Source organism: Cervus canadensis, chromosome 33 (genome assembly GCF_019320065.1).
Source record: "Cervus canadensis isolate Bull #8, Minnesota chromosome 33, ASM1932006v1, whole genome shotgun sequence".
NCBI lineage: Eukaryota > Metazoa > Chordata > Mammalia > Artiodactyla > Cervidae > Cervus > Cervus canadensis.
Genome location: NC_057418.1, coordinates 16922084 through 16949130, shown reverse-complemented (window position 1 = coordinate 16949130; position 27047 = coordinate 16922084). Strand labels below are relative to the sequence as shown.

The 27047-nt window shown below is 39.6% G+C and overlaps 1 protein-coding gene across 8 annotated transcripts in view; it reads right to left on the bottom strand.

Moving 5' to 3' along the window:
* The window catches only part of UTRN (utrophin), a 538889-nt gene that overhangs the window by 363679 nt on the left and 148163 nt on the right, over positions 1-27047 (bottom strand). For 7 of the 8 annotated variants that reach the window (XM_043457450.1, XM_043457448.1, XM_043457451.1 and 4 more), the window contains 7 exons: positions 26075-26244; positions 21395-21518; positions 17771-17858; positions 11667-11908; positions 10839-11019; positions 8600-8745; positions 7222-7434 (listed from right to left, as the gene is read on the bottom strand). In XM_043457450.1, coding sequence (XP_043313385.1) covers positions 7222-7434; positions 8600-8745; positions 10839-11019; positions 11667-11908; positions 17771-17858; positions 21395-21518; positions 26075-26244 — 1164 coding nt within the window. Of the gene's footprint in view, positions 1-7221; positions 7437-8599; positions 8746-10838; positions 11020-11666; positions 11909-17770; positions 17859-21394; positions 21519-26074; positions 26245-27047 lie in introns of those variants that run through there. The other variant, XM_043457454.1, reaches the window with a different exon arrangement.

The following is a 27047-nucleotide window of genomic DNA, read 5'->3' as shown; positions in this document are numbered from 1 at the left end:
TAAAGTGTCCAACTGCTGTCAACATCAATGCTAGTTCCATCCTATAACTGCTCAAAGTGACTGTGATCTCAAAGTGCTTATGATCTTTCTCACCAGACCTGGCTGAATTCAGCTCAGCAGAAGGAACCCAAGTACATGAGAGAAGGCCCAAAAGAAAGGGGCCTGAAAACAGCAGCTGCTCAAGGCCTCTCTACCCTGCGGCTGTGCGGTGTGGGAAAGGTTACTAGGTCACTACGATCACTACAACAGCCACTTGTGGGCAGGTTAAATGTGAAAGATGGAGAGGCTTTCTAATATCTCCTCTTCCCCTAGAAGAAAAATAATTGTCTTAGTCCACTCGTAGTAGATGTTTCCCGTGCTTTTAAAAAATACCGAAATCTGCTCATCTTTAAGTGAACGGTATAGCTAAGAGGTCACAAAGAAAGTGAAAAAGTTCACATGAAGAGTGTTTCTCTGTCCATTTAACAATCACTCAGCTGATGCCTTTATGAGTTTCTAATGTACACTAATGTGTATTTAATTTTTTTTTTACCTTCTCCGTTCACTTGCAGAATGAATATAGGGATAGAGATACACAGAGATACTTAAAGGGGCAATTTCTCCCTCATTGCAGGCGGATTCTTTACCAGCTGAGCCTCCAGGGAAGCCCTAAAGGGGCAATTTCTAATGTTCTGTCTTCATTGGAAGGACTTCAGTTCTTTTAAAGCACAACAACAAAAAAAAAATTGTTTAAATCCTAGTAAATTTCTAAAATGAATGTTATTATTTCACAGGCAGAAACACCCTATACATACTAATCGAAGGTAACCATTTCTCATTCGTATTTATACTCATAAATTCTCAATGAAATATAAAATGACTAACATGGAACTTTTTAAAACCAAAGTATCAAATACTCCAGTTTGGAGGGATCAAAATGTTGCACTGACCACTATGGCTCAAAAGCACTGATTTGTAAGCACTTTGGATGAGCAACACCTGCTGCTGGGTCACAGAAAAGGAATGTGAGGTCATAGAAACAATTCCATTAAGCCTACACGTCCATCTCCACCCCCCAGCCTCTGAACCAGGGATGGAGGAAATCTGAAGCCTGGTATCTCTGGATGGACGACAGTAAGATTCCAAGGTACACAACTACCACCCAAGATTTTATTTACAGCGAAATTCTTGGCATTTTATCTTGTTCCTCCCCCATCTGCTGGAATGTCCACAGCTTTTTAAATAGCCAATATCTAACCCAAGACATAGGCAAGAAGAGTTGTGAAACCAACTTTAAAACAGTAACTTAAGGCCGTATGTTTCTATTTTCTTTGATTTATATTCATTAACCTCAAAACACTCTCAGTGTTCCCTCACTTAGTAGAGAAGGCCAGCAGTAACACTGCTACAGCATTTATTAATCTGAAACCAATAGCATTCTGAAATTTAAGATCCAAAAAGCACCAATATTTCCTGTATTAAAGTAAAACACATTCACAATGAGGAAGAGGGAAAAAAAAAGAAACCTATGAGATCATTCTATCAGTTATGTGTTACCTAGAAAGAATTAAATCAGTTACAAGGCACATTACTTTTAGAAAATGTTTACCCTTGGGTTTCTACCCTGAAATGTGTTCCAAAGTAATTTCTCAACCTGGTTCTGCTTGTTTCAGAGCTCCAGCATGTTCCCTTCCACACTCCGGGTGAGAACACAGAGTGTTCAGTGTATGTCTCTGTCCATCAGTTGAAGGGAGAGGTGTGACTACATGGGTGTCCAGCCAAGGACACCCAGGCATTTAGACTTATAACAGATCCAACCTCACTAGAGAGGTACGAACGCGTACTATGCCTGCAAGGCCCCTGCAAAGCGGAGACATTCACTTCCACTCGCCTGCTATATGCCAGACAAGGTCTCTATGCTCAAAGAGCTCACGCCCTGGAGAAGGACAGACATACAGGTCTCAGCCTTAATAAAAGGTGGCCTGAGATCGGGTAACTGTGAAGGTATAAACAACATGTAGTGGAGGAAGGAATAATCAGCTCTGAGTGTAATGCTGAATAAGACCAAAGACTGCTCGGAGAAGCAGTTTCTTCTTTAAGGGTGAACCGAGAAAAGGAGGCTGTAAATTCCTGGCAAGTAAGTGACTTTTCCGGAAAAGGGCAATTGTCTGATGTGTTCTTTGTGACCAACCACACTGTCTCCCCATCCGAGACAGCTCACAGGAGAAGATGCAGGCAGGGCTCGAGAGCAAGGAGAAGGCAGGAGACACGAGATGTTTGTGAGAGCACTTTGTATTATTTTGACAAAAACAACCAGCTGCCTTCCAGAAATACAACTCTGGTATTAGTGCAGACAGTGAATCCAAGAGAGAAGAGCTGCAAGCAAGAGTCAGATTTAAACGGTAATGGGATTATCAGGGCAACAGGTTACATAATAGTCTGAAAACAGAAGGAAGGGGCTAAAGAGAAGGTTCAGAGGAAGGAGGTAAATATTGGTAAATATGAGAGTTTGTGTGAGCCTTGAGGACAGTTTCATGACTTGGAGGTGCTGTGTCCAACCCTGTGCGACTCTATGAGACTGTAGCCACAAGGCTCCTCTGTCCATTGGATTTCCCAGGCAAGAATACTGGAGTGGGGTGCCATGCCTTCCTCCAGGGGATCTTCCTGACCCAGGGATCAAAACCACATCTCTAAGTCACCTATATTGGCAGGTGGGTTCTTTACCAACTAGCGCCACCAGGGAAGCCCATGACAAGCTACAGGGGATCTTGAACAGGGTAAAGGAAACCATAGGAAATACACTTGCAGCCCCTGAACTCAAAGATATTACTGCTGGTGATAGCAGTGTCTTAAGATTTTATAATATTTAATCCCCATAATTCATAAGAAAGTCGTGACAGTAAAATCAATAGTGAAATTTTTCATATGTTTTAAAATATTTTGTTTCCTGGAAAGAGTGGTAGGACTTTCTGTAAGAGTTCTTTTAAAGCACCAGCAACATCTTAAGAACAAGAATTGAGATCAATAATTTGGCAAAAATAGATTTAAAGAATTTACAAACATATTTGAACATAACATTATGAATAACAATGCAGGCCCCACCACTGTCTATATAAAAGAAACCAGCCATGTAGATACGGGAAAGGCAGGCACATAAGAAAAACACTATTTACCAACAAATAACGGAAAACTAAAATTTGCACATAAAAAGATACCAAGATCACCTTTCAAGTATTATAGGATGGTAGGGAAATTCTAAGTACACAGCTTTGAAAATACTCTCAAAGTTTAAATGTGCTGTGTCAATAAAAAGCATTATTATTTTGAGTAGTAAAATTGATATTCTCATCCATATTCATGCATTTGTGTACCATCTATTTAAGTAGACGTGATACTGGGATACAAGTAATACTGGGAGTATCAATGGACTCCCTCATGGAGTCCCAGTATCACTTGGTTCTGTTAGTAAGGGGGGAAAATGATTAGAATTAGTCATATTCATGAACTTCCTTAGAGTATGTGTATCTCCAGCAAAAATCACTGTTACTGTTAGCTACTCCCAGGAACGGAAATGGTATTGGGGAAGAAAAGTCACAGTTGGTTGCTCATTCATGTCCAACTCATTGCAATCCCATGAACTGTAACCTGTCAGGCTTTTCTGTCCAAGGAATTCTCCACACAAGAGTGCTAGAGTGGGTTGCCAATTCATTCTCCAGGAGATCTTCCCAACACAGGGGTTGAACCTGGGTCTCCTGCATCGCAGGCAGATTCGTTACCATTTGAGCCCCCAGGGAAGCGCGTTGGGAAAGAAAGGGAACTTCTCAGTGCTCATTCTCAGTAAGTCTCCATTACTCAATGTCTTCAACGAGCAGTATGTATGTATTTCTTACACAGTTTAAAATGCATTTGAAAAATAAACAAGTCAACCACTTTGTTCCTAAGAAACATCATCATAAATTGGCACTGAACCGAAAACCTACAGTACTTCATGCCTTAAAGACAAAATAGAACTTGAATGCCTAGAAAAAGACACCAGGTCATTAAAAAAGGAAAAAACAATTTTAATCTACAAATGAATATTGACTGCAATTATCTTCAGGGGAAAAAGTAAAAGTTTTCCTAAGTGAATTGTGAGTAGTTAAGTAACAAGCAATTCATTCAAAGCAAATATAGGAGCAAAATGTTCTTTAGAATTGAAGAAATATATATTTCAATAAAGAAGCTGCATGACTAGGGAATACAGACAACGCCAACAGTCTTATAGTTAGGACACAAAAAGTAAATTTAAAAATTGTAATTCACATTAAAATCTGTTAATGTAATTAAAAAACAAAACATCTAAATATGCAGACACATGTGCTTGAAGTGAGATATTTTTAATGGAAATAAAGTTGGCGTATGCTCCAGCTGGGCGTCCCTGGTGGCTCAGATGGTAAAGAATCCACTTGCAATGCAGAAGACCTGGGTTAGATCCCTATGCTGAGAAGATCCCCTGGAGAAAGGAACAGCTACTCACTCCAGTATTCTTGCCTGGAGAATTCCATGGATAGAGGAGCCTGGCAGGCTGCAGTCCATGGGGTCACAAAGAGTCAGACATGACTGAACAACTTAAGAAAAAGAAAAGTTGGCATATGCTCCAACTGGCCTGGATTTGCTACATTAGTAACAACCACAGAATTCTCTTTTGTGTTCCACAGGAATACTTATTCACTTTAAATTCCATATTAAAATATTGGCACCCATTTAGCTAACCCTAAAATAACACATCACGAAGCCAGAAGAGATTAACCCTTGGGTTAATCTTCACCCGTAAATTTTCCTAATTATATCTCAGAATTTATGAAAATAAAGCAATGATCTTTTGAAAAGATAGGAAATACTTTAACCAGCATTGCTCAACATTGGCCCTGATGACATCTGGACCAGGAAATTCTTCTGTTGTGTGAGCTATCCTGTGCATCAGCTGTAACCTTGGCCTCTACCCACTAAGTTGCCAACAGAATCCACCCTTTCCCTATAGTTGTGATAACAAAAAATGTCTCCAAACATTAAAAAATGTCCTTCTGGGGGCAAATTTACCCATGGTTGAGAACCACTGATAATCCAATACTTGGAACATAACAAAAATTTTAAATCACAAATAAGATTAATTGTGGTTTTTAATGTTAGAAAGAATGACAATTGAAGACTGTTGGCTCAGACAGTAAAGAATTCGCCTGCAAAGCAGGAGACCTGGGTTCAATCCCTGGTTCTGGAAGATCTCCTGGAGAAAGGAATGGCTACCCACTCTAGTATCCTTGCTTGGAGAACTGCACGGACAGTGGAGACTGGAGGGCTGCAATGAGGTTGCCAAGAGTCTAACACTACTGAGTTACTAACATGCACACGCACGCACACACACGCACACACACAAAGGGAAGTGGATCCACTCACAAATTTAAGCCAAAAAACTACAGAAAAACACACTCCTCTTCAAAATTAATGGTTTGCTCGAACGAGATCTCAGTGTAGAACTGCAGCTTACACTTCAAGAAAACTAACTCCTTCCACTACGACTACACATACACACACAGAACCCCTGCCATCCTTATTCTCCCGTCATGACTTGGAACTGTTGGTTTCTATGTCAAACAGCTTCCCTCATATTTCAGTGATCCCCTCTCTTGCTCATCTTCCTGGATCCTTTCCTAGACTGTATAGCCTACCAGCTTCTACCACATGCTTTAATTTTAATTTTTAAAACATCATTTTCATAAGTTTTGTCTTCATTTCAGTATTTCCACTTTCTTAGAAACAACTTTTATAAAAATCCTCATATATATAAGCATGTATATATATAAAACATCTCTAAATATATATATATATGTGCACATCTAAATCTCATATTACTAATCTCATTTCATTCACTGAAAAATATCATTGCGTGTCTTCTCTGTGCCAGGCACCATATGAGAAGTATACCCTGGATACGTAAGTAGAGAAAATAAACCACAAAAGGCCAAGGTAAGGAGGCACTGAAAGTGAAAGTGAAAATCGCTCAGTCGTGTCCGACTCTTTGTGACCCCATGAACTATACGGTCCATGGAATTCTAGCCAAGAATACTGGAGTGGGTAGCCTTTCCCTTACTCCAGGGGATCTTCCCGGCCCAGAGATCGAACCCAGGTCTCCTGCATTATAGACAGATTCTTTACAAGCTGAGCCACAAGGGAAGCAAGGAGGCACTCGTGGGTTACAAAGAGAGTGTAATCAGTTCATCCTTCATCTGGACCTTCTCTACCAGGTGACTCAGAAACTTCATCACTTCCTTTCTTCATCCTCCTTGCAGGTGAAACGTTAAATCCTGGCTGTCCCGTCTGACATGGACCTTGACCACTTTCTCCTTACATCCTCACATTATCCTTTCTTCTGGAACTCTCTGTCAACATTTTCAGATGGAACAAAGGATCCTGCTTCTGAATAGCTCAGTTGGTAAAGAACCAGCCTGCAATGCAGGAGACTCCGGTTTGATTCCTGGGTCAGGAAGATCTCCTGGTGAGTGGATAGGCTATTCACTCCAGTATTCTTGGGTTTCCCTTGCAACTCAGCTGGCAAAGAATCCGCCTGCAATGTGGGAGACCTGGGTTCGATCCCTGGGTTGTGAAGATCCCCTAGAGAAGGGACAGGCTACCCACTCTAGTATTCTGGCCTGGAGAATTCCATGGACTGTATAGTCCATGGGGTAGCAAAGAGTCAGCTTTCACTTTCACTTTTCTGAATTTTCATGTCCCTCGAATTACCTGCTTTCCCAATCTGATACTGGTTGTTAGTAGCCTAGTTCAGGTTTTTCAAAGGTCTAAAAATGCCTGAAATTTTAAGGAAACAGCTTCAAGAACTCGGCTATCTGCTACTATCCAGGCAACTTCTACCACTCTAACCGAGTCACCACTGCAATCTAACCACCAACCAATATTTCATGCGAGCTCATCTCTGAAACATTATTTTGACAATTTTAAGCAATTTTATCTTATCTGCAAGGTCCAGTTTACTGCTACCAACAAGCCTTTTTGCTAGGCAAAAGGAGATAAATGTGGTTTCCAGTACCATTAAAAGTATATCTTTGGTTGAAAATATATATCCCATCTTAAGTACATTAACAAACATGGGACCAGAAAGAATGCAAACTACTCAAATAATAGATATTTAATGACAATTACTACTTTAGTCTGTAATAAACTTAACCTCCTAGTGGCCTTTAGATTTACCTCAAAAGTTCTGAGCTTGGGGGTAATTTCTTCAAGCAAATGCAAATCTTTGGAAACCTTGACCTTCAGTTTGTTCCACTTTCCTTGAACATCATCAAATTCTTGCTTATATGTTTTTTCTGTATCTGGAGAAACATTTTTCTCCAAAGCCTTTGTTTCTTCTGCAAGTTTATGTAACACAGGTTTTTGATTCACCAGGATTTCATCAAGAGCCTAGAAAACAGATTTCAAGATTAAAAATACACATAATAATCTATCTGTGAAGATGTATTCAATAATAATGTATAAACAGTCAAAATCACTTTTTAAACAGAATTTGATCAAAAAAGAATTGTGAAAAACTCATGAAAAAAGAATGTGCCCAGTCGCCTCAGTCATGTCCAACTCTTTGCGACCCCATGGACTGAATCCCTATGGCCTTGGGATTTCCCAGGCAAGAATACTGGAGTGACCTGTCATTCCCTCCTCCAAAGGATCTTCCAGACTGGGGGATCAAATCCACATCTGTTGCATCTCCTGCATTGCTGGCGGATTCCTTAGCACTGAAACACCAGGGAAGTCCCATGAAAAACCAATAAGGATAATCAAAAAAGTCATAGCTTTCCCTATATGAGTTGTGTATGGTTTCAAGACAATATATTGGATTGGCCAAAAGTTCATTTGGGTTTTCCTGTAATATCTTATGGAACACCTGAACAAACTTTTTGGCCAACCCAACATTCTCTACACTAAAAACCAGCAGAACAACAGGCCCAATGAGGGCCCGGTGTGCAAGGCTCAATGGGGGATCACTTGTATCTGATGAAATAGTGCAGACACATACTTTAAGTGACCAGGGAAGCATTTTCATTCAACACAGAAAAAGAAGAACACAATCGATATTCTTCATTTCATTAAAGACATTTTATCCAGTTGAGAATTTTAAGCTAGTCACAATAGAAGGAGGAAATATGCTTTTATTCTATTAGAGGGTTTCCCAGGTGGCACTACTGGTAAAGAACCCACCTGCCAATGTAGGAGACATAAGAGCCACAGGCTCGATCTCTGAGTCAGGAAGATCCCTAGAGGAGGAAATGGCAACCAGCTCCAGTATTCTTGCCTGGAGAATCCCATGGACAGAGAAGCCTGGCGGGTTATGGTCCATGGGGTCGCAAAGAGTTGGACACAACAGAAGTGACTTAGCAAATTCTATTAAAAACATTTAATAACCACCTTGTATCTGAGATCTTAAATTATAGTAATTAACTCTCAAATTATAAGAAATATAAGCAATGTTTGACCAATTTTGACCAAAACAAATACATCTTTAAAAAACATTTCAAAATATATGATATGTTAGAAATGAACCTAGACCACTTAGGCCTAAATTATATATTACCTTTTTTTCTTGGAGGGCCTTCTCCACCTTTGCAAGATCATTCAAGACATTCAAAGACATCTGGGCCTTATTTTCAGAGTCATTTAGCAGATCTGTCAGTGTTTTCAATGTTTCCAAATACGCACGTCCAGGTCGGCTCTTCAGTTCTGTTCATGGAAAAGTACTCACTTTGAGAAACTATTGTTAGGAAATTAATATTGTTATATATATTGTTAATCTTTATATATAATAGGTGAATTCTATTACACAAGAAATTAAACTCCATAATTAAAATTACATAGGGTCTCTCTTAGAGATCAAATAAATCACTCCACTGGCATTTCTGAGAGTCAGACAGTGGTGACTTCATTCCTGCGGATGTTGATGCTTGAAATATTAAGTAACCCACCATCATTTTTCTTCATCATGATGAAATGTCTCTCTGAAGATAGTACTACAATGATCCTTTTGTCTCATATAATCTCCTTTGCCCCAGTAGCCACACAAAGAATAAAAGGAGACAAGATCCCCTCCAGCCAGTCATCCTCTAAATTCAAGTGTGTAGACAGGCCGCCATCCGCAGAGGGGTGGACGCTGTACAGAACACCACAGCTAGGTGCACAGGTACCCTGGGAAATAATGGCTGCCCCAGCCAGCTGGAGGGATGGGTACTTCAGCCACTGATGGCAAATTTACAGACAAGCAATGCTAGAGTGGAGAGGAAGCCAGCTCCTATGAAGCACAAAGAGCTGAGACCAACCAGCAGCAAAAGTTAAGAAACCAGAAGTATTAGTCACAATAGCCGAAGGGCGGAAACTAACCAAACGCCCATCTACTAATGAATAGATAAGCAAAACATGAAGTCTACATAAAATAGAATACTATTCAGCCTCAAAAAGGAAGGAAATTCTGACATACCCAACCCACACAAAGGAACTCTGAGGATAAGTGAGATGAACCAGTCAACAAAAAAGAAAAACCGTCTGATTCCACTTAGGAGAGGTTTCTAGAATAGTCAACCTCAGGGAAACAGAGAGTAGAATGGTGGCTGCCAGGGGCTGGGGGGAGGAGGAAATGAAGAGCTGCTGCTGAACGGGTATATAGTTTCGATTTTACAAAGTGAAAAAGTTCTGGGGCTGGGTTGCACGATAATGTGAATATATTTTACACTCCTGGACTCTACACTTTAAAATGGCTAAAATGGTAAGTTTTATGTTATGTATATGTTACCACAATCAAAAACAAAAATAAATAAATTTACCAATTGTTTTAAAGGAAAGAATAAACATTTAAACTGCTCTTGTCAAAAATGAAAGCCGATTTCATAACGGCAAATTGAAAAGGAGGTCCTCTCAAACCCTTCACGGTCTAGATTAACTGAGTTCAGTCAACAGAAGTATGGTGTCCAAATGCCTTTCCAAAATAAAGGAAACATGACAAATTGCTCACCATAGAGTCTTATACGTCATTACATAACCTACAGTTGCCTCAAGGAAGGGTATGGTTAAATGTGTAGCTTTTTAGCATGCCTTCCCCATAGTATTACATAATGCAACGCAATTTCTGACTTCAAAGCCAAGGAGAAAATAATATATGAGGAATGAGTTTTAAAGATCTATAGGAATTAACTTTCCCAGACCAGTCTTAATCCAAATGTAAAAATTCTTCAAAATGTTTCCAACGTTGAAAGAGGAACACTATTTCTTTGAAAAGAAGAGATGGCATTGCTAAAACTTTAGCCATTTGGAGCAAACAGAAGCAAGCGATCATTCCTTTTAGCCCTGTTAGTAATGATATCAGCTGGCCTCCTTCAGTGAAAGGGAGAAACAACACCCTAAAAAAAAAAAAACCTCTTTAAAAATCATTATATCCCATTAACACAGTCTGAATAGCATGTGAAAGATGTCTGCATTTTTACAAACAAGTGTAAATCCAGGAAATAGTCTGAATATACTTTAAGAAGTGGAACAGTGGCAGGCCCAGAGGAAAATACAGGGAGGCTGGTGTAAAACAAGCAAGTGTACTAAAGGTCTAAACACATGCTATCCTGTCTTTTTAGTCACATCCAACTCTTTGCGACCCCATGGACTATAGCCTGCCAGGTTCCTCTGTCTATGGGATTTCCCAGGCAAGAATATTGGAGTGGGTTGCCATTTCCTTCTCCAGGTTTAAATATTGGGAGTAATTTTTAAGTTAAGTCAAACTGAGAAAGCAAGATGGTGGAATCATCTAAGAGAAAAACGCAAGAGAGTGGGTTTACCGTTCTCGAGCTGTTGGTGGCGCTCTTCTAAACCCTGCTGCACGGCTTGGTAGCGGCCCACCAAGCTCTCGAAATCCTGCTGGACAAAGTCTGGGGCAAAAGGCCGAGACTTCAAGGCTGAGCAGCTTGCACGCAGCATTTCAATTCTGGGGTGGAGGCTACGCAGGTTTGCCAGCTCCCGCTACGAAGAGAAAACGTGATCACACAACTCGCTGAAGATGAACATCCCCACAGAAAATCAATCAGAGCAGAGCTCACCGAAAGCATGGGATACAAGGAGCATCTTCTGCATTTTTTTAAACGTATACATGTGTTCCCTCACTGTGAGCCTCCCTCCAACTCACCCCACCCCATCCCTCTTGGTCATCTCAGAGCACCCAGCTGGGCTTCCTGTTCTATACTCAGGTAGCTATTGTGAAACTGCTAGTTGATCAGTTGTGTCCGACTCTTTGTGTCCGACGCTATGGATGACAGCCCGCCAGGTTTCTCTGTCATAGGGATTCTCCAGGCAAGAATACTGGGGTCAGCTGCCATTCCCTCTTGCAGGGGATCTTCCCGACCCAGGGATTGAACCCAGGTCTCCCGCATTGCAGGCAGATTCTTTACCAACTGAGCCGCCAGGGAACGAGCTATTTTACACACAGCAGTGTATATACGTCAGTGCTACTCTCTCAATTCACCCAACCCTTTCCTACCCTCCTTGTGTTCACAAGTCCATTCCCTGTGTTTCTGTTCTTCAGTACTATTTTTCTTGATTCCTTATAATAGCGAGCATCTTCTTTAAATACAGAACTGGACACAGAGTCCTTTCATGTGCTGTGTCTTTACCTGATAGGAGTCCTTCAAGCTTGGCACAGACTCCTGGGGAGATTCTGAAGAGGCAGTGTGTTTTACCCAGTCTTCTTTTGTCTTTACGGTCTTTTCAAGCTCATCAAGGTGCTTGAAATAAGCATTAATATCTTCCTGCAGCTGTATTTTTCTCGCCTGATCTTCCAAACGCTGTGATATATTCTTCCATTCAGATAATACCTTCTCTAAAATATTTTTTACTTCTTCAGTAGGCAGACCTTCTACATAGACATAAAAAATAAGCAGATACTTTAGATATTATTACAAAATTAGTTTTCAATTTGCTGTAAACATTATAACATATTGAAAATAATGAGGCAGTATCATGTTTACTGATCACTCTCTTAAGTTCCTTTTTACACAACAAAAATTAAAATGATGCTCTCAAAAATAATTATGCTTAATTCCCTGATAAAAACAGGAGAGGGGGAGCTTGTAATAGCAGTTCAGGAGTGGGGTGACCATCACAAAAAGCTAACAGTGGAGTGTCAGCCACTGCCTTCTCTATAGGTATGTGTTTCTGTCCTTAGCAACCTACTGCTCTATTAGTTTCTAGTCTGAGTCTGAGAAATAAAATGAAGTGTTTGGATTTGTCTGGGGCTCTGACATCAGAAGGTAGGCCCTCTGTCACCAGGAAAAAGAGAGAAAAAGGAGGAGAAAGATTGAGACTTTGGTGACCAAACCCACATGTCATAGGAATTGCAAAACAAATGTCAAGAGTCCCGAGTGCTGGGAGCAACCTGGTGAGTGCAGGAATAGGAAGCCAGCAGGCAGGATTCAGCAAGAAGCATTAGCAAGCCTATTGGAATGTTACACATAGACCAGGAAATGCCAAAATATCAATGCAGTGTTAAGATTATCTACTTCAGAAACATATAAGAAAGAAAAAAAAACCACCATTATGTTTATTGTTGACATCTTATAATTTTGTTTGTCTCATATTTTTGAGAGGTAGAGAATGTTCATAAAAATAAGAGTTATATATAACAGACTTTATCATAGTCTTTCCCTTAATATAAAATACCATCAAGTCATAAAATTACTATGAAAAATTATGGGAAATCTGCAAAAAAAAAATGTTATCTCCTGAGGAGGGCATGCATGTTGAAAAGATGGGCTTAACATCTTTATTATTTAAGCAGGAGGGCCAAAAACTTTGTAAATATATGCCATCAAAATCCAGGGTAATGAGAGCTCTATGGGGGAAAAATGGCATGTAAGACAAAAGATCACTTAGGATCCAGAGATGATGCAATTTTGAAAATTTTTGTAACACACCACATCCACTGAAAATTAAAAATGCAAATGTGACATTACATAATGTGCATATATCACCCATGTCAATTGCTGAAGTAAACTGTCCATCATTACACAAGTAATACAATATCACACCTAGACAAAACATTCACACCACAGTTCAAGTTCAATTATCCCTGTTAATTCAGGTCATAAACTAAATAAATTACTAAAAAAAAAAAAAATAGTTTTTTCTGACAACTACCTGAGCAATGGAAATCTAGCCTGTGCTTCTGCCTGGCCATTTCTATTTTAAGTGGACAAAGAAATAACATCAGCCACTTCAAATTTACATGTCAGGGTAATTTATGATAAACAAGAAAGGAAATTAAGCTGGCAAATAAAATTCCTGAGATGGAAAATTGTCACCACAAATCCAGAAAATAGGTAAGAGATAGTTATTTTAGGTTCTAGGCAATTCTGGAAAATCTTCAAATATTTTTTTTATTCACTGACGATATTTCACCATCCATCCACTTTGCCCTTTCAAACCAGTTCTCGAAATTTAAATCTCCCTCCTCTAAGATTGATATTATTATAGTTTGGACAAGTATCAAAGTAATAAATAAAGTGCAGTTTACATCTTTAAAAAGGAAAACCATACACTGTCTTTTAAAACAATTGTTTTGCTCCTAGAGGTCCAGAGTAATAGCTTTTCTATTTCTATAGAACATCCAACTCTTAGATGATTGACCTAAAGCCAAAATCAATATCCCATCATTGTATCAATTTTCCAGAAGGGATAAAATATAACATATTCTGGCTACTTACTCTCACTTGACTTTAGCTTTTCAATCTATCACTATTAAAATCTAGGGAAATGTTTGCAAAACACTTCATCATTATCAAATTCCTTAGGCTTATGTGTGTTAGTCACTCAGTCAGGTCTGACTCTTTGCAACCCCATGGACTATAGCTCACCAGGCTCCTCTGTCCATGGAATTCTCCAGACAAGAATACTGGAGTGGGTTGCCATTTCCTTCTCCAGGGGATCTTCCCAACCCAGGGGTCAAACCTGGCTCTCCCATATTGCAGGCAGACTCTTTACCATCTGAGCCACAAGGACTTTGCCAATTAGGAGTCAGTTCTTAAAGCCACATCATCCAAGTGACCCACTTTTCTGTTATAGTAATTAACAATCTTTTGGAATAAAATAAGAAAACCAAGAAAACCAGGTTTGGTATGGCAGTTGTGAAAGTCAAACAAAACAAATTATTTCACTTTTTAAAAACATTTTTGTGCTACAAGAGATGTCACAAAACGTAATTCACGCGTGTTAGGTAGAAAGGTCCTATCAGACTGCACTGTACTGGAATGTTTTGATGAAACTAGTTTGAGAAAACCAGTGATGCCATTATTTGAACATCTGTCTACTGAAGAATTTGATGTGTTTTTCTAACTGAACTGAATCATGTATCTGCATCCTTACATAGGCAGACTCTGGGTAAATTTACTCTGGGTAAAGTTAAAAAAACTTCTACATTAATTATCCAAGGTCTAGGATTTATTTCAAATGTATTGAGGAGGAGGAAGGGCAGGGAGGATCACCCAGTTGTTCTTTCATTTCTGTTCAACATTTCTGGTTTTAAAACAGCAGTAGGATTAACAGCACTAACGACATGTTAAGAAGGAAAATGCAACAACCATAAAATTAGAATAATGGATAAAATGGAATGACAGTGGGAAATTTTTAAATCACTTTTATTCTCTCACTAACAAAAGGCACACACTCCCCAAAAAAGGGAAAATTAAACCCAGAATATATAGACTCTTTTCTGATCGATGTCCCCATTTCTAAGCTTCACATCCCATCTTAAAAAATTTTAACGACAGATGTTTTTTAAAATAAACAGAATTGGGGCCCTGTAGGGAATGAATGAATTTCCACTCCTACCAAAGCTCAAAAAAAAAAAAAAAAAGGTAACGCAAAATATCAAAGGTTCACTATAAAATTAAACAAGTATACATGAGGTCACAAAATTCACCCCTTTATAAAATATCATATATTCCCTGATATTTGTACTTGATCTTTCGCAAATAGCACTTCCACATGAACTCAGTTTTCAGAGTATATATTATAGAAAATGCCTATTCACAGTAAGATTTTATCAAGCAAAAGGTGTAATCACCTATCAAAACTTCTTCACTTTCTAGACAAAGGAGCAAAGTAACAAAAAGGTTACTTGATTTGCCCAATGACACAAAACTAGGAAAAGACAGGAGACACCAAGGTCTCCCATTCATTCCCCAATTCAGTGTTATTCTTGCTTTAACATATCACCTCTCACCACCTCCCTCCCTATGTATTCTTCCTATGAGTCTCTGAACTCTATATCTGCCATACCCACCAAAACCTGAGACAGACAAGAAGTTAATTCAGTTCACAGACTAATGAAATTACCCCCTCATCACCCAGATAAAGTCTGGTTTCCAAGCTCAAATGTTGATGTAGAAGTGAAGAAACTATGATTGTTAACTAACATGAACTTAACACACAATTTATTGTAATTATTGAAGTATCTTAAAAGGAAATTACATTCTCTGTCTCTAGGTCCCTTCAAGTAAATACTTAAAAGTGTAATCTTCAAGTGGGGTGCCCACACCCAGTAATAAGACACTTACGGTGGACTGTGAATGAAAATACTATTCTACATGGAAGGAAGGGGAAGTAGAGAGACAGGGAGGGAAAGAGAGACAGAAGGAATGAGGGAGGGAGAAGGAAAGAAAGAAATTAAGCTGTACTAATAATTTATGACAGTGGTACATTTGCGTAATTAATAAATAAATGTATATATACTGGACACATACATGTCTTTGTCTGTGTATGTGACCTCAGTACATATACAAAATAAATTGACATATTTTTCAAAAGGCAGAGGGAAAAACAATCTACAGTGTTTTAAAATGTGGTTTTCTGAGATGGAAGCAATTGATTGATCCATTACAGACACCAGGTATCTTTCTGGAAGGGTGGAAATAGTCTATATATTCATAAGTGTGTGTAGGTTTGTCAAAACAACACAGTTTCATATATTTCAATGTAACTATAAAAATGTGAAAATAGTAATAATGATTAAGTGGATGAGGAGTAGAAGTATAGATAATTCGAGAATGGTAGACTATCATTAATTACTGAAGGGATAATTGATACCGGAGGTTCACTGTACTATTCTATCTGCTTTGTGTATATTTCCATTTTCTATAGTAAGAAGTCAAAAAATAAAAAGGTTGAAAACTACATTGTTGAAGAGTCTCATCTACTAATACTCATAACTTGGCTTGGAGCATCTCTGGATTTTATCAAGGAGAATTGCAACAGACTTCCAAATCACTTATTGTTGGAATAAAGAATAGGGTTTATAAGAAGAGTCTTTCAAAGCAAGACCCAAAAAGAATCATATACAAAACTGTTTGGCAGAAATATTAATCTTTACATTCTCCAGAGCCACTGGGTCTATGGGGAAAAACAAGTTCTTTAATGTAGGTAAAAATTTCAAGTACAAGTAACACCTTGTCAAATTTAACTATAATGAAATACCTGTACTAAATCAACATAATGCACTGAAAGCTATCAAAAATCAAATAATCTCAATGAATTTACCCTAATATAACTTCGCATCCCTGATACCGCCAACGTAACATTTTCTTTTACTGCCTCCCTCCAACATGTAACCCCAAGGATGAGATTTTAAAATCTCCCACACAACTGGATTTTAACTCCTGCTAAATCATGAGAGTTTTATTTGGGTTCTCTTATCCATATAAATATCCATATAAATCCTAAAGGAAATCAGTCCTGAATATTCATTGGAAGGACTGATGCTGAAGCTGAAACTCCAATACTTTGGCCACATGATGGGAAGAGCTGACTCATTTGAAAAGACCCTGATGCTGGGAAACATTGAAGGAGAAAGGAGAAGGGAATGACAGAGGATGAGATGTTGATCACTGACTCAATGGACATGAATTTGAATAAACTCCGGGAGTTGGTGATGGACAGGGAGGCCTGGCGTGCTGCAGTCCATGGGGTCGCAAAGAGTCAGACACAACTGAGTGATTGAACTGAACTGAACTGAACTGATCCATATAAAAGCAGAACAACTTTGCTATTATCTGTTTTATATAATCAGCTTCAGCATAAATTTTCATTTCTAAAATGATTCTGCTGCCTAGAAATTTTTATGAAAAACCATTTTTCTAGCAAAAAGAGGGCTAGAGTCTTACAAGTAAATATTTTATTTGTTAAACGGTAAATAGCATTATTTTGCCAACAAAGGTCTGTCTAGTCAAAGCAATGGTTTTTCCAGTAGTCATGTATGGATGTGAGAGTTGGACTATAAAGAAAGCTGAGCACCAATGAATTGATGCTTTTGAACTGTGGTATTGGAGAAGACTCTTGAGAATTCCTTGGACTGCAAGGAGATCCAACCAGTCCATCCTCAAGGAAATCAGTCCTGAATATTCACTGGAAGGACTGATGCTGAAGCTGAAACTCCAATCCTCTGGCCACCTGATGAGAAGAACTGACTCAGTAGAATGGACCCTGATGCCGGGGAAGATTGAAGGCGGGAGGAGAAGGGGACGACAGAGGATGAGATGGTTGGACGACATCACTGACTCGATGGACATGAGTTTGAGTAATCTCTGGGAGTTGGTGATGGACAGGGAGGCCTGGCATGCTGCAGTCCATGGAGTAGCAAAGAGTCAGACATGACTGAGTGACTGAACTGAAACAGCATTCAATGTCACCATCTAAGAAAATATTTTTTGAAAAGCAAAGTTCTCACCTTTTCCCATTTGCTCCAAAAGGATTTGTCCAGTTTGGTGTAATTCATCCAGTCGGGGTTTTATTTCCATCTGTTCTTTTTCTAATCCCTGAAAATAAAGTTCCAAATATAAGAATAGTTCAAACTTTCTTCTAGTATAATGCTGATGCTTCTTGACATTTTTATATTTTATGGCCCTTCCACATTCTCTTTAGGTGTTACAAAGTTTACCTAAGAAAATACTACAAGATAAAACTATGCCATTTCAGGCTGCCCTCCAGAGGGCAGAGGTTATTAAATGTCAAAAGGTAAATTCAAACAAACAGTATAAAACCTTCATTTCTTTTATAAGAGAAAAAGTTGTACACTACAGTTATGAGATTCTATCAGAGGAAATAATTAAAATTAGTATTTTAGATCCAGGATATCTAGTCACATATATGAACTCAGTAAAAATAAGTTTGAGTCAAATGAATGTGCTATGAAGACAGAGATTACCAAACATAAATTATTTAAGATTTAAGAAAGAAATAATTTGAGTCTCAATATCATTTGTTGGTTTCATATTAAGCATAGGGTATAATGCAAATTTTAACCACAAACATAATTCACACATAATTTTTAGACACTGACAATATGTTTCAGGACCAAACTAAAGAATTATATTCTTTATATTTGAAAAATGGCTGCTAATTTTCATATTTATGTCTCTATGGTTTGATATTCTCTATGTCCCTATATCTCAGAGACAGAAGAACACAAAATCTTCCAGAATCAGTAAGAAAAGGCTGAGCAAGATCATGGACACACACACACAGACACACACACACTCAAATTTTTGTGTACACAGTCAATATTAGAAATTTCTCCAATTGATAATTATCTTTGTTCTCCTACTTTTTATGGCAGTGGTAGATTGAACAAAGGATTCTCCACTCAGATATTGCATCAGAACAAGTTATTCCTTCATTAAAACAAAACTAGCTGATATTTCCCAAATTTGCAAGAAAAATTAGCAATGGTTAAATTTTCTTTATTTTACATATTTCCCATCCCACTGACACTATTTGTCTAAAACAACAAAATAAGGAAACTTATAAAGGAAAAACATAAGAACTGCAATCATGCCTTACATACACATGGTGTCCGACTCTCTGCGACCCCATGGACTATACAGTCCACAGAATTCTCTAGGCCAGAATACTGGAGTGGGTAACCTTTCCCTTCTCCAGGGGATCTTCCCAACCCAGGGATCGAACCCAGGTCTCCCACATTGCAGGTGGATTCTTTTCCAGCTGAGCCACAAGGGAAGCCCAAGAACACTGGAGTGGGTAGCCTATCCCTTCCACAATTGTTATTTTTTTCCTCTCAAATATTACAATAACAATTTCTGTAAGTAAAATTGTGTCTAGATCACAGGACAGAACTTATCAATATTTTATGGGACTTGTTCCATAAAGATCACTATGACTTCCAAGTTCTCTGCCAGTTTACTGCCTTTGATTAATAGCCTCTATTGGTCTTTCAGAAGCACATGAAATCATGGAACACAGCTCTCCCATCTGGCTCTCTTGATCCCCTGTGCAGAGGGCTCTGATAATGGTGCTTCCACGTCCCCACTGTCCACAGTCATCATTCTCTCCTTCCACAAGCCTAGAACTTTACAGAGTGCTGAAAACACATGCTTCAGTGGAAAATCACCCTCACTTTCTAAGCACTGGCAGTAGACATATAAACAATGATGTAAGTGCAATAAGGGTTTTCACAGAGGTATGGTCAAAGCAATATGGAATCTGCCTATCGCGGCTAATGGAAGCTTTCTGAAATAGAGGGCATTTCAGCCACAAAGCATAAAGGCTTACTAAATGGCCATTTGGAGCCCGGAAAACAACACATGGAGAAGGCAAAGGATTGAGAAAAACACAGGAGTCAGGAGGGCTGGAGCTCTGAGGAGTGAATGAGAGCTGCAGAGGCTGTGCTGAGGGGTAGAGAAGACACAGGCCTGGGAGGCCTTGTATGCTGGGGCCTGGCATCATTTACATCATCTCCCCACAGCAAAGGGAAGTCATCAATTAATTGCAAGCACTGGAGCTGCATGATCAGACTGATGTCTTAGACTGACCACTGAGAATTTGAGAAGGGAAGGTCAACAGTGGCAAATGCTGCAGAGAAGGGAGATCTGAGGAAAACGGAAACCTATCCTTTTGAAAGCAATCGTCAGTGGTGACCTCTAGCTAAGAACAGTCACAGTGGAAATGGTAAAGCAAAAATCAGTCTCAACTTCTCACACAAACATTCAAAGTCAGGTCTAACCCCAAACCACCTCTCTAGCCTTAATTCTCTACCACTTTTACACACACATCTAGCACAAAACAAAACAAATTCTCTGTTCCAAGCATTGCAGCATGATTGCCCCACTCTGAGCCTCTGCTCAAGGGCACTGCCTGCCAGGTTTGCCCTTGAGCCCAGCTCCAAGCCTTCACCAGTAGATAGAGACAGCTGCAATCCTGGCCTCCTCTCAATTCCCACAGTACCTACTACTTTCTAACTCACATTTCCAAACGTTCTCCAAACTCTTTTCCAACAAAGGTCTGTCTAGTCAAAGCTATGGTTTTTCTAGTAGTTGTGCATGGATGTGAGTTGGACCATAAAAAAAGCTGAGTGCGGAAGAACTGGTGCTTTTGAACTGTGGTGTTGGAGAAGACTCTTGAGAGTCTCTTGGACTGCAAGAAAATCAAATCAGTCAATCCTAAAGGAAATCAACCCTGAATATTCATTGGAAGGACTGATGCTGAAGCTGAAGCTCTAATACCTTGGCCACCTGATGTGAAGAGCTGACTCACTGGAAAAGACCCTGATGCTGGGAAAGATTGAAAGCAGGAGGAGAAGGGGATGACAGAGGATGAGATGGTTAGATGGCATCACTGACTCGATGGACATGAGTTTGAGTAAGCTCCAGGAGTTGGTGATGGACAGGGAAGCCTGGCACGCTGCAGTCCATGGGGTAACAAAGAGTTAGACATGACTGAGCAACTGAACTGAACTGAAACTCTTTACAAACTCCACTGGTGATGGAGATGGCAATATAGACCTGCTCAAAGTGCCCAAATAATTCATGCAAAGATGCACAGAGACTTCATGAACACCAACAACATAAATCACTACAACCTCCTGCTTCAATTTACAGTACTACACACGCAGTATAAAGTAGCACAGCTAAGATCCCATACATTTTATAGCTGTTTTTTAAAATACATCTCTTATCTAAAAAGAATGTATATAGAAGAAATCTGGAGATTCGAAATTGCTTGTTGTATTCAGAAGCCAAAACATCTTCAGCATACATTCATATATTAGGTGTCAGACTACGATAGATCTAATCAAGCTAAAAGAGTTGTAACAACTGGACCATCTTAGCAAGTGTCCCTTCCTGCACATCTCAGTGGTTAAAGAAGGTAGAAAAAAGGGAATTGATGTCAGCTAGCTTGAACAGATTCAAAATGTAATAGAGAGTTCTAAAAGCTACCTTATGGCTACATTTATTTTACAGGAAAATTTTTGGATCCCATCACATCTTTATGCCAACAGCAGATCCATTCTGATGAAATATTTTATTCACTGCTATATTTTTGTTTTATCTTTTACCTTCAACTTCTTTTTCATTTCTGACGTTTCTTGCATCTTCTTATACTCTTTTATCTCTGTGGCTTGAATGGCAGTCTTTGATTTCAAGATCCAGTTCAACAGCTCAGCACTTATAGCATCAAACCTGATTTAAGATTCAGATGTTACCAATTGTCATTCATTTTCTACTATTGTTTCACTTGGCTCAAGAAAGAGAGCAACCACAACGCCGATAGGGCATGTGGTTTTAAACACGCCTCAAAAATAAAGGCAACCCAGAAATACAGTAACCACACAAAATCACATCATACATTTACAGTTTAAAGTATGAAAAGAGGAACAAAGTTGTAAAGTTAATAAATAAAAATTATTAAATAAAAATTTTTAAACATTATAAGAAACCCCTTGTATTTTTACAAGCTCTTTGTAGATCATGAAAAACAGATATGGTGAGATACTCACAGGTAACAAGTACAGACATTCCTAAACTAATGCCTTCTTTAATTCAACATGAAATTACTGAGCCTCATATATGCCAGGCACTGGACTGGGCTCTTAATATAAAGGTAAACCAGAAACGACCCCAGAAATTCACAGGATGCCTCCTAATTCAATCGGGGAGGGACGGCTTCCTGGAGAACAACAGCTTTATGTCCAGGAGTTATCCTTGCCAGAGGAGAACAAAGAAAGGGAGGCACACACTTTGAGCACTGTAAGCAGTTGAGCGCAATTGGAATAGCGAGCACTACCTAAGCAGGGAGGAGCAAGAGATGAGGCGGCAGAGAGCCTCTCGGACCAGGAGCTGGAAGGCCCTGCAGGCTAGCTGAAGGAGCAGGATCTTAACCGAAAGGCAACAGAAAGCCAGTGAGGGGCTTAAAGCATGGGACTGACATGATTATATTTATCCTTTTGGGTCCCTGAAAAGAAAGAAGAGCGGCAAGTCCAGAGAATAGACGGTGGTAGTCACAGGAGCCAGAACTAAGTAACAGTGGAAAAGGAAAAAAGGGAACAGACCCGGGAGGTGTTGAGAAGGTCAGTTAAAACCACAGTTGCCAGGAGCAAGACGAGAAACATTCCCTGGGTGCTGGCCATACGCCAGGCCCTTTTCGAAATGGTTTCTGTGTGTTATTAACTCCAGGAATCCTCACAACAACCCTGTGAGTATGCACTATGATTATCCCTTCTAATGATGATGGAATTGAGCTCACAGAGGTTTTAAATAACTTCTCCAGACCACAAAGCTAACAAAGGGTAGAGCTGCGATTTAAGCTGAGCAGGACTCTGCACCCAGAGCTCAAAGCAACTTCTGGGTATTTTTAGAGATTCTCAGGTAAGCACAGGTTGTCCTTGCTGATTCTTCTGGGAAACCTGGCTGAAAGTGAATTCTGAGTATTTGTCTTTTCACCAAGGTAAATTCTTCTCGTCATTTGAATGGGATTTTGTGACACCCTAGGTAAATATCCAAAGGTCACAGTATCAGTCAAACCACGGTACCCTCCTCATGTCATCTTCACAGCAGATTTCTATTTAATCTTTCAGGAGCACAAACCAAATGTTTTAAATGACCTTGGAGTCTCAGTCCATCTCTGCCCTCAATATGAGCAAGAACAATGTGAATGCATTAGAGCCTCCATGATCATCTCAGGTCATGTTAATAGATAGAAATCTAGATTATAGGAAATGACTGTTACTATGGTGTTAAAAGGAAAAAAAAAAAAAAAACAGCCACTAGCAGCACCAGGAGAGGAGAAGGGGAAATCAACTGTTACTTTTGAAGCATGTATTATAAGCTGTGCTATGCAGTTATTCAAGGTTCATACCTGTTCAGACAGCCCATTTTAAGATAAGCTAATAATGCTTTCTACATCAGACTAAAAATATTAAAGGATCTGAAAATCAAGTCTCACTAGGATGCTTAACAATATTCTGGACTTTAGGACAATGTAAATTAGAATATGAAACGTATCCTTAAATCCGGAAGAGGTACCATATTGAAGGGGGAGTGATGTGGTTGCATATCACTCCAAAATGCAAAACTAGCACCATGAGTAGACTGAGAAGGGTTTTAAAGTTTAAAAAAACACAATATTTGGGCAAATTTTCTAATAATGAAATTTCACTGCTATTATAACAAACTGAATATACTCAAGCCTCTATGTGTCTAAGAATGAACTGAAGCTATTTGTGCATCAATCAAATCGCAGACAGAAGACTATGGAACTCACAACTGGTTGCCCACCCAACAGACACCTCCCTCCCCACATTTCTTCCTAGCTGCCTGAGTACCCCCAGAACACAACTACAGAGATGGAAAACACACGATAGATTTAACCTCCCAGGAACCCAGGGCAGGGCAAATGTCTGAGTTTTGGCCAGTGAGACCAGAGTCAGGGAGTTAGCTAATATCTTCCAGAAAAGGCCTTTCTCCCTGATTAAAAAAAAGAAAAAAAAATTCTTTTAGAAGACAAATAAGGAAAAACTTCCCTGCCTGCGTGTAAAGCAGGTTATACAAAGTTGTTATGCCAAGTGCTACAGCAGCATCTTGGGACCACGAAAAGACAAGTTTTGCCTTTTACCTGGCTAACATGCTGACGATGGCAGAGACAAGATGCCACAATGCTGACCCCTACCATCCCATTCAAACTGCCCCACCTCCGGACCTCTTGCAACATGAGATAGTCGATGACCTCGCTGTATAAGTCACTTTGGGCACAGTATTCTGTTTCTTGCAACAGAACTCACCCTATACAACATGGACATGTGTGAGATTGTATAGTTAGGCACCGCGACATTGTGATTTACAGTAAGAAATAAATATTTGGTCTTCGGCCTTGCTTCTGACACAGGGTTCCCAAACTCTTGGAATTTCCAAAGTGATCAGGGCAACAAAGGTGTCATTTGTCATGTTAGTGAGATGACTTTTGAATCCCGTCTAAAAAGGTAGGCTGGTTGTCCGGAGACCGAACCTTGTGATTAGAGGGTTGGAACTTGTAGTCTCACCTTCCACCCCTGACCTCAGGGAAGAGGAGAGGGGCTGGAGGTTGAATCAATCGCCAGAGATCAAAGATCTAACCAATCATGACTTTGTAATTCAGCCTCCCTAAAAACCCACAAGCATAGGCATCAGAGAGCTTCGGGTAGGTGAGCACGTGGATGTTCAGGGCGAGCAGGGCACCTAGAGAGGCCATGGGAGCCCACACCCTCTCTCCCCATGTCTCGCCCTCTGCAGCTCCTCAGTCCAGCTCTCCCTGAATTGTATCCTTTTATAACAAATCAGTCATCTATTAAGCAAAATGTTTTCCTGAGTTCTATAAGCTGCTCTACCAAGTTAACTGAAGCAGAGGAGGTGGTGTTAGAAATCTCTGAATTATAGCCAGTTGGTCAGAACTATAGGTAACCATCTGGATTTGTAACTGGCATCTGAAGTCCAAGGAAGAGGTGGTGGAACCCTCTAACCTGTAGCCAGTTGGTAAGAAGCATAGGTAATCTGGCATCTGATCTGCGATGGGGGAGGAGCAGGAGAAAGCAGACCTGGAGGAATAAACCCCTAACCTGTGAAGTTAGAACTGGTACCAGAACCTATTCATGCACCCTAGTCTTTCACAGCCTGCCCAGCTTCCAAACACACAAAGTCAGCACTGGAGATACACACTGCCTGATATACGGACAGAATATAAACACTCAGGAAATCAAAGGTCCACAGTAAGATCAGCATCACAAGCATCTCCCTCATCTGCTGCCTTGGCTCCAGAAGTAAAAGTCCCACAGCTGATGTTTGCAACTCAGAGGTCCAAGGCTTGGTCCTACAAGGAGATGCTGTTAGGAGGCAGGAACGCAGCCTTAATACCAAAACTAAAGTCAACAGGTAAAACTGCAATCCTGCTTTGTCTCACAAAAGCTAAATTGGGGAAATCATATCATTTTTATTCAGGCAAAAGTAACCGCCCATGTACCCAAGCACTGGAATTCTACTGTCAGAGGGCAAGAAAACAGCAGTATTCATGGGCTGCTCTGAGACTATCTGCTCCAGGGCCGGTGAGCATGGTCCCTGGCCCATAGTCCAACACTGGTGAAAGCTCAATGTATGCCAGACATGGCTGTTCCTCCTATGAAGATCCTAAGTTTCTTTTGAGTCAGAAAATGAAACAAATTTTACCAAAGATGGATCTTTGATAACATGAAGAATCTGTTACTAAGACAAAGGAATTAACAAAGAAAGAAAGAAGACATGAAGAGAGAAAGGGAAGGAAAAAAGAAAGATCCAAAGGAATTACTTCCCTGAATTAAGTATCTTTTAAAGGTAAGAAGAAGGAGAGTCACAAAGAATAAGGAGATAGATCTGAAGCAAAACTGTAGGAACTGTGACAGTGGAAGAAAGGATAAACAAAGGATCGTGGACAATTATATCCGCCCACAGGAAACAATGGGAAAGAAAGAACTCAGGAAACGATATATTCTGTCCATGAAGGCTGCGGGCACACAGTTCTCCCAATCGAACCAAAGATAAATAAAATCATCCAGATGACTTAGATGCTTAACCAGTATAAAGTGGAATATTCAGAAGACTCAGAGGTAGTGAGTGGTTCAGTAGTTGAATTTCCATTACAATAATTATGCTTAAATTTGCATATGATTAGTGATCAGTACAAAATAAGTACCAAGCACAAAATATTAATATATCATGTGCAAAATAGTTCTCACTTTTTTTTAGCTTCCAAATCCACAGGGATCTGTCTCTTCTTTGGGGGAGGAGGAGGAGGCAGCTCTTGCTTAGACCTTTTTGTAGTTACTTGTTCTCTTAGGCGAACCGTCTCTAACAGATCCTTCTGAGGAATCTGGGACATTCCCAGCTTTGCAACAGCCTGAGTCACCTGAAATAAAAATTAACCAGGTTTAATGTTTTACAACAGCTTTATTGGGATATAATTCACAAGCCATAAAATTCTCCCTTCGAAAATATATGATCCCAAGGTAATCAATATATTCAGAGATGTTGTGCAACCATGCCCACTTTCTAATTCCAGAGTAGGTTTATCATATCAAAAGGAAATCCCATACCCAGTAACAGTCACTCCCATCCTTCTCTCCCTCTTGCCCTCTGGAAATGACTAATCTACTTCCTGTCTCTACAGATTTGTGTATTCTGGATATGGCATGTATTAATAGATAGAATCAGTGCATTAACCTTGTGACGAGCTACTTAGCACAATGTTTTCAGGGGTTGATCTCTGTTGTATCATGTATTGGTACATTATTTCATTATTACTTAATAATATTCCCAGGTGGCGCTGGGGGTAAGGAGCTTGCCTGCCAATGCAGAAAATGTAAGAGATGCAGGTTTGATCCCTGGCTTGGGAAGATCCCCTGGAGTAGGAAATGGCAACCCACTCCAGTATTCTTGCCTAGAGAATCCCACGGACAGAGGAGCCTGGAAGGCTACAGTCCGTAGGGTTGCAAAGGGTAGAACACGACTGAAGTGACTTGGCAGACAGCACACAATAATATTCCATTGTATGAATAGACCACATTTTGTCCATCCACGTGTCTATTGATGGATATATGGGTTGTTTCACTTTTTGGCTATTGTGAATTTTGCTGCTATGGACATTCATGTACAGACCAAAGTGTTATTTTTTATCAAGGTGCTAAAATATTTTTCAAATTTATAAGATTA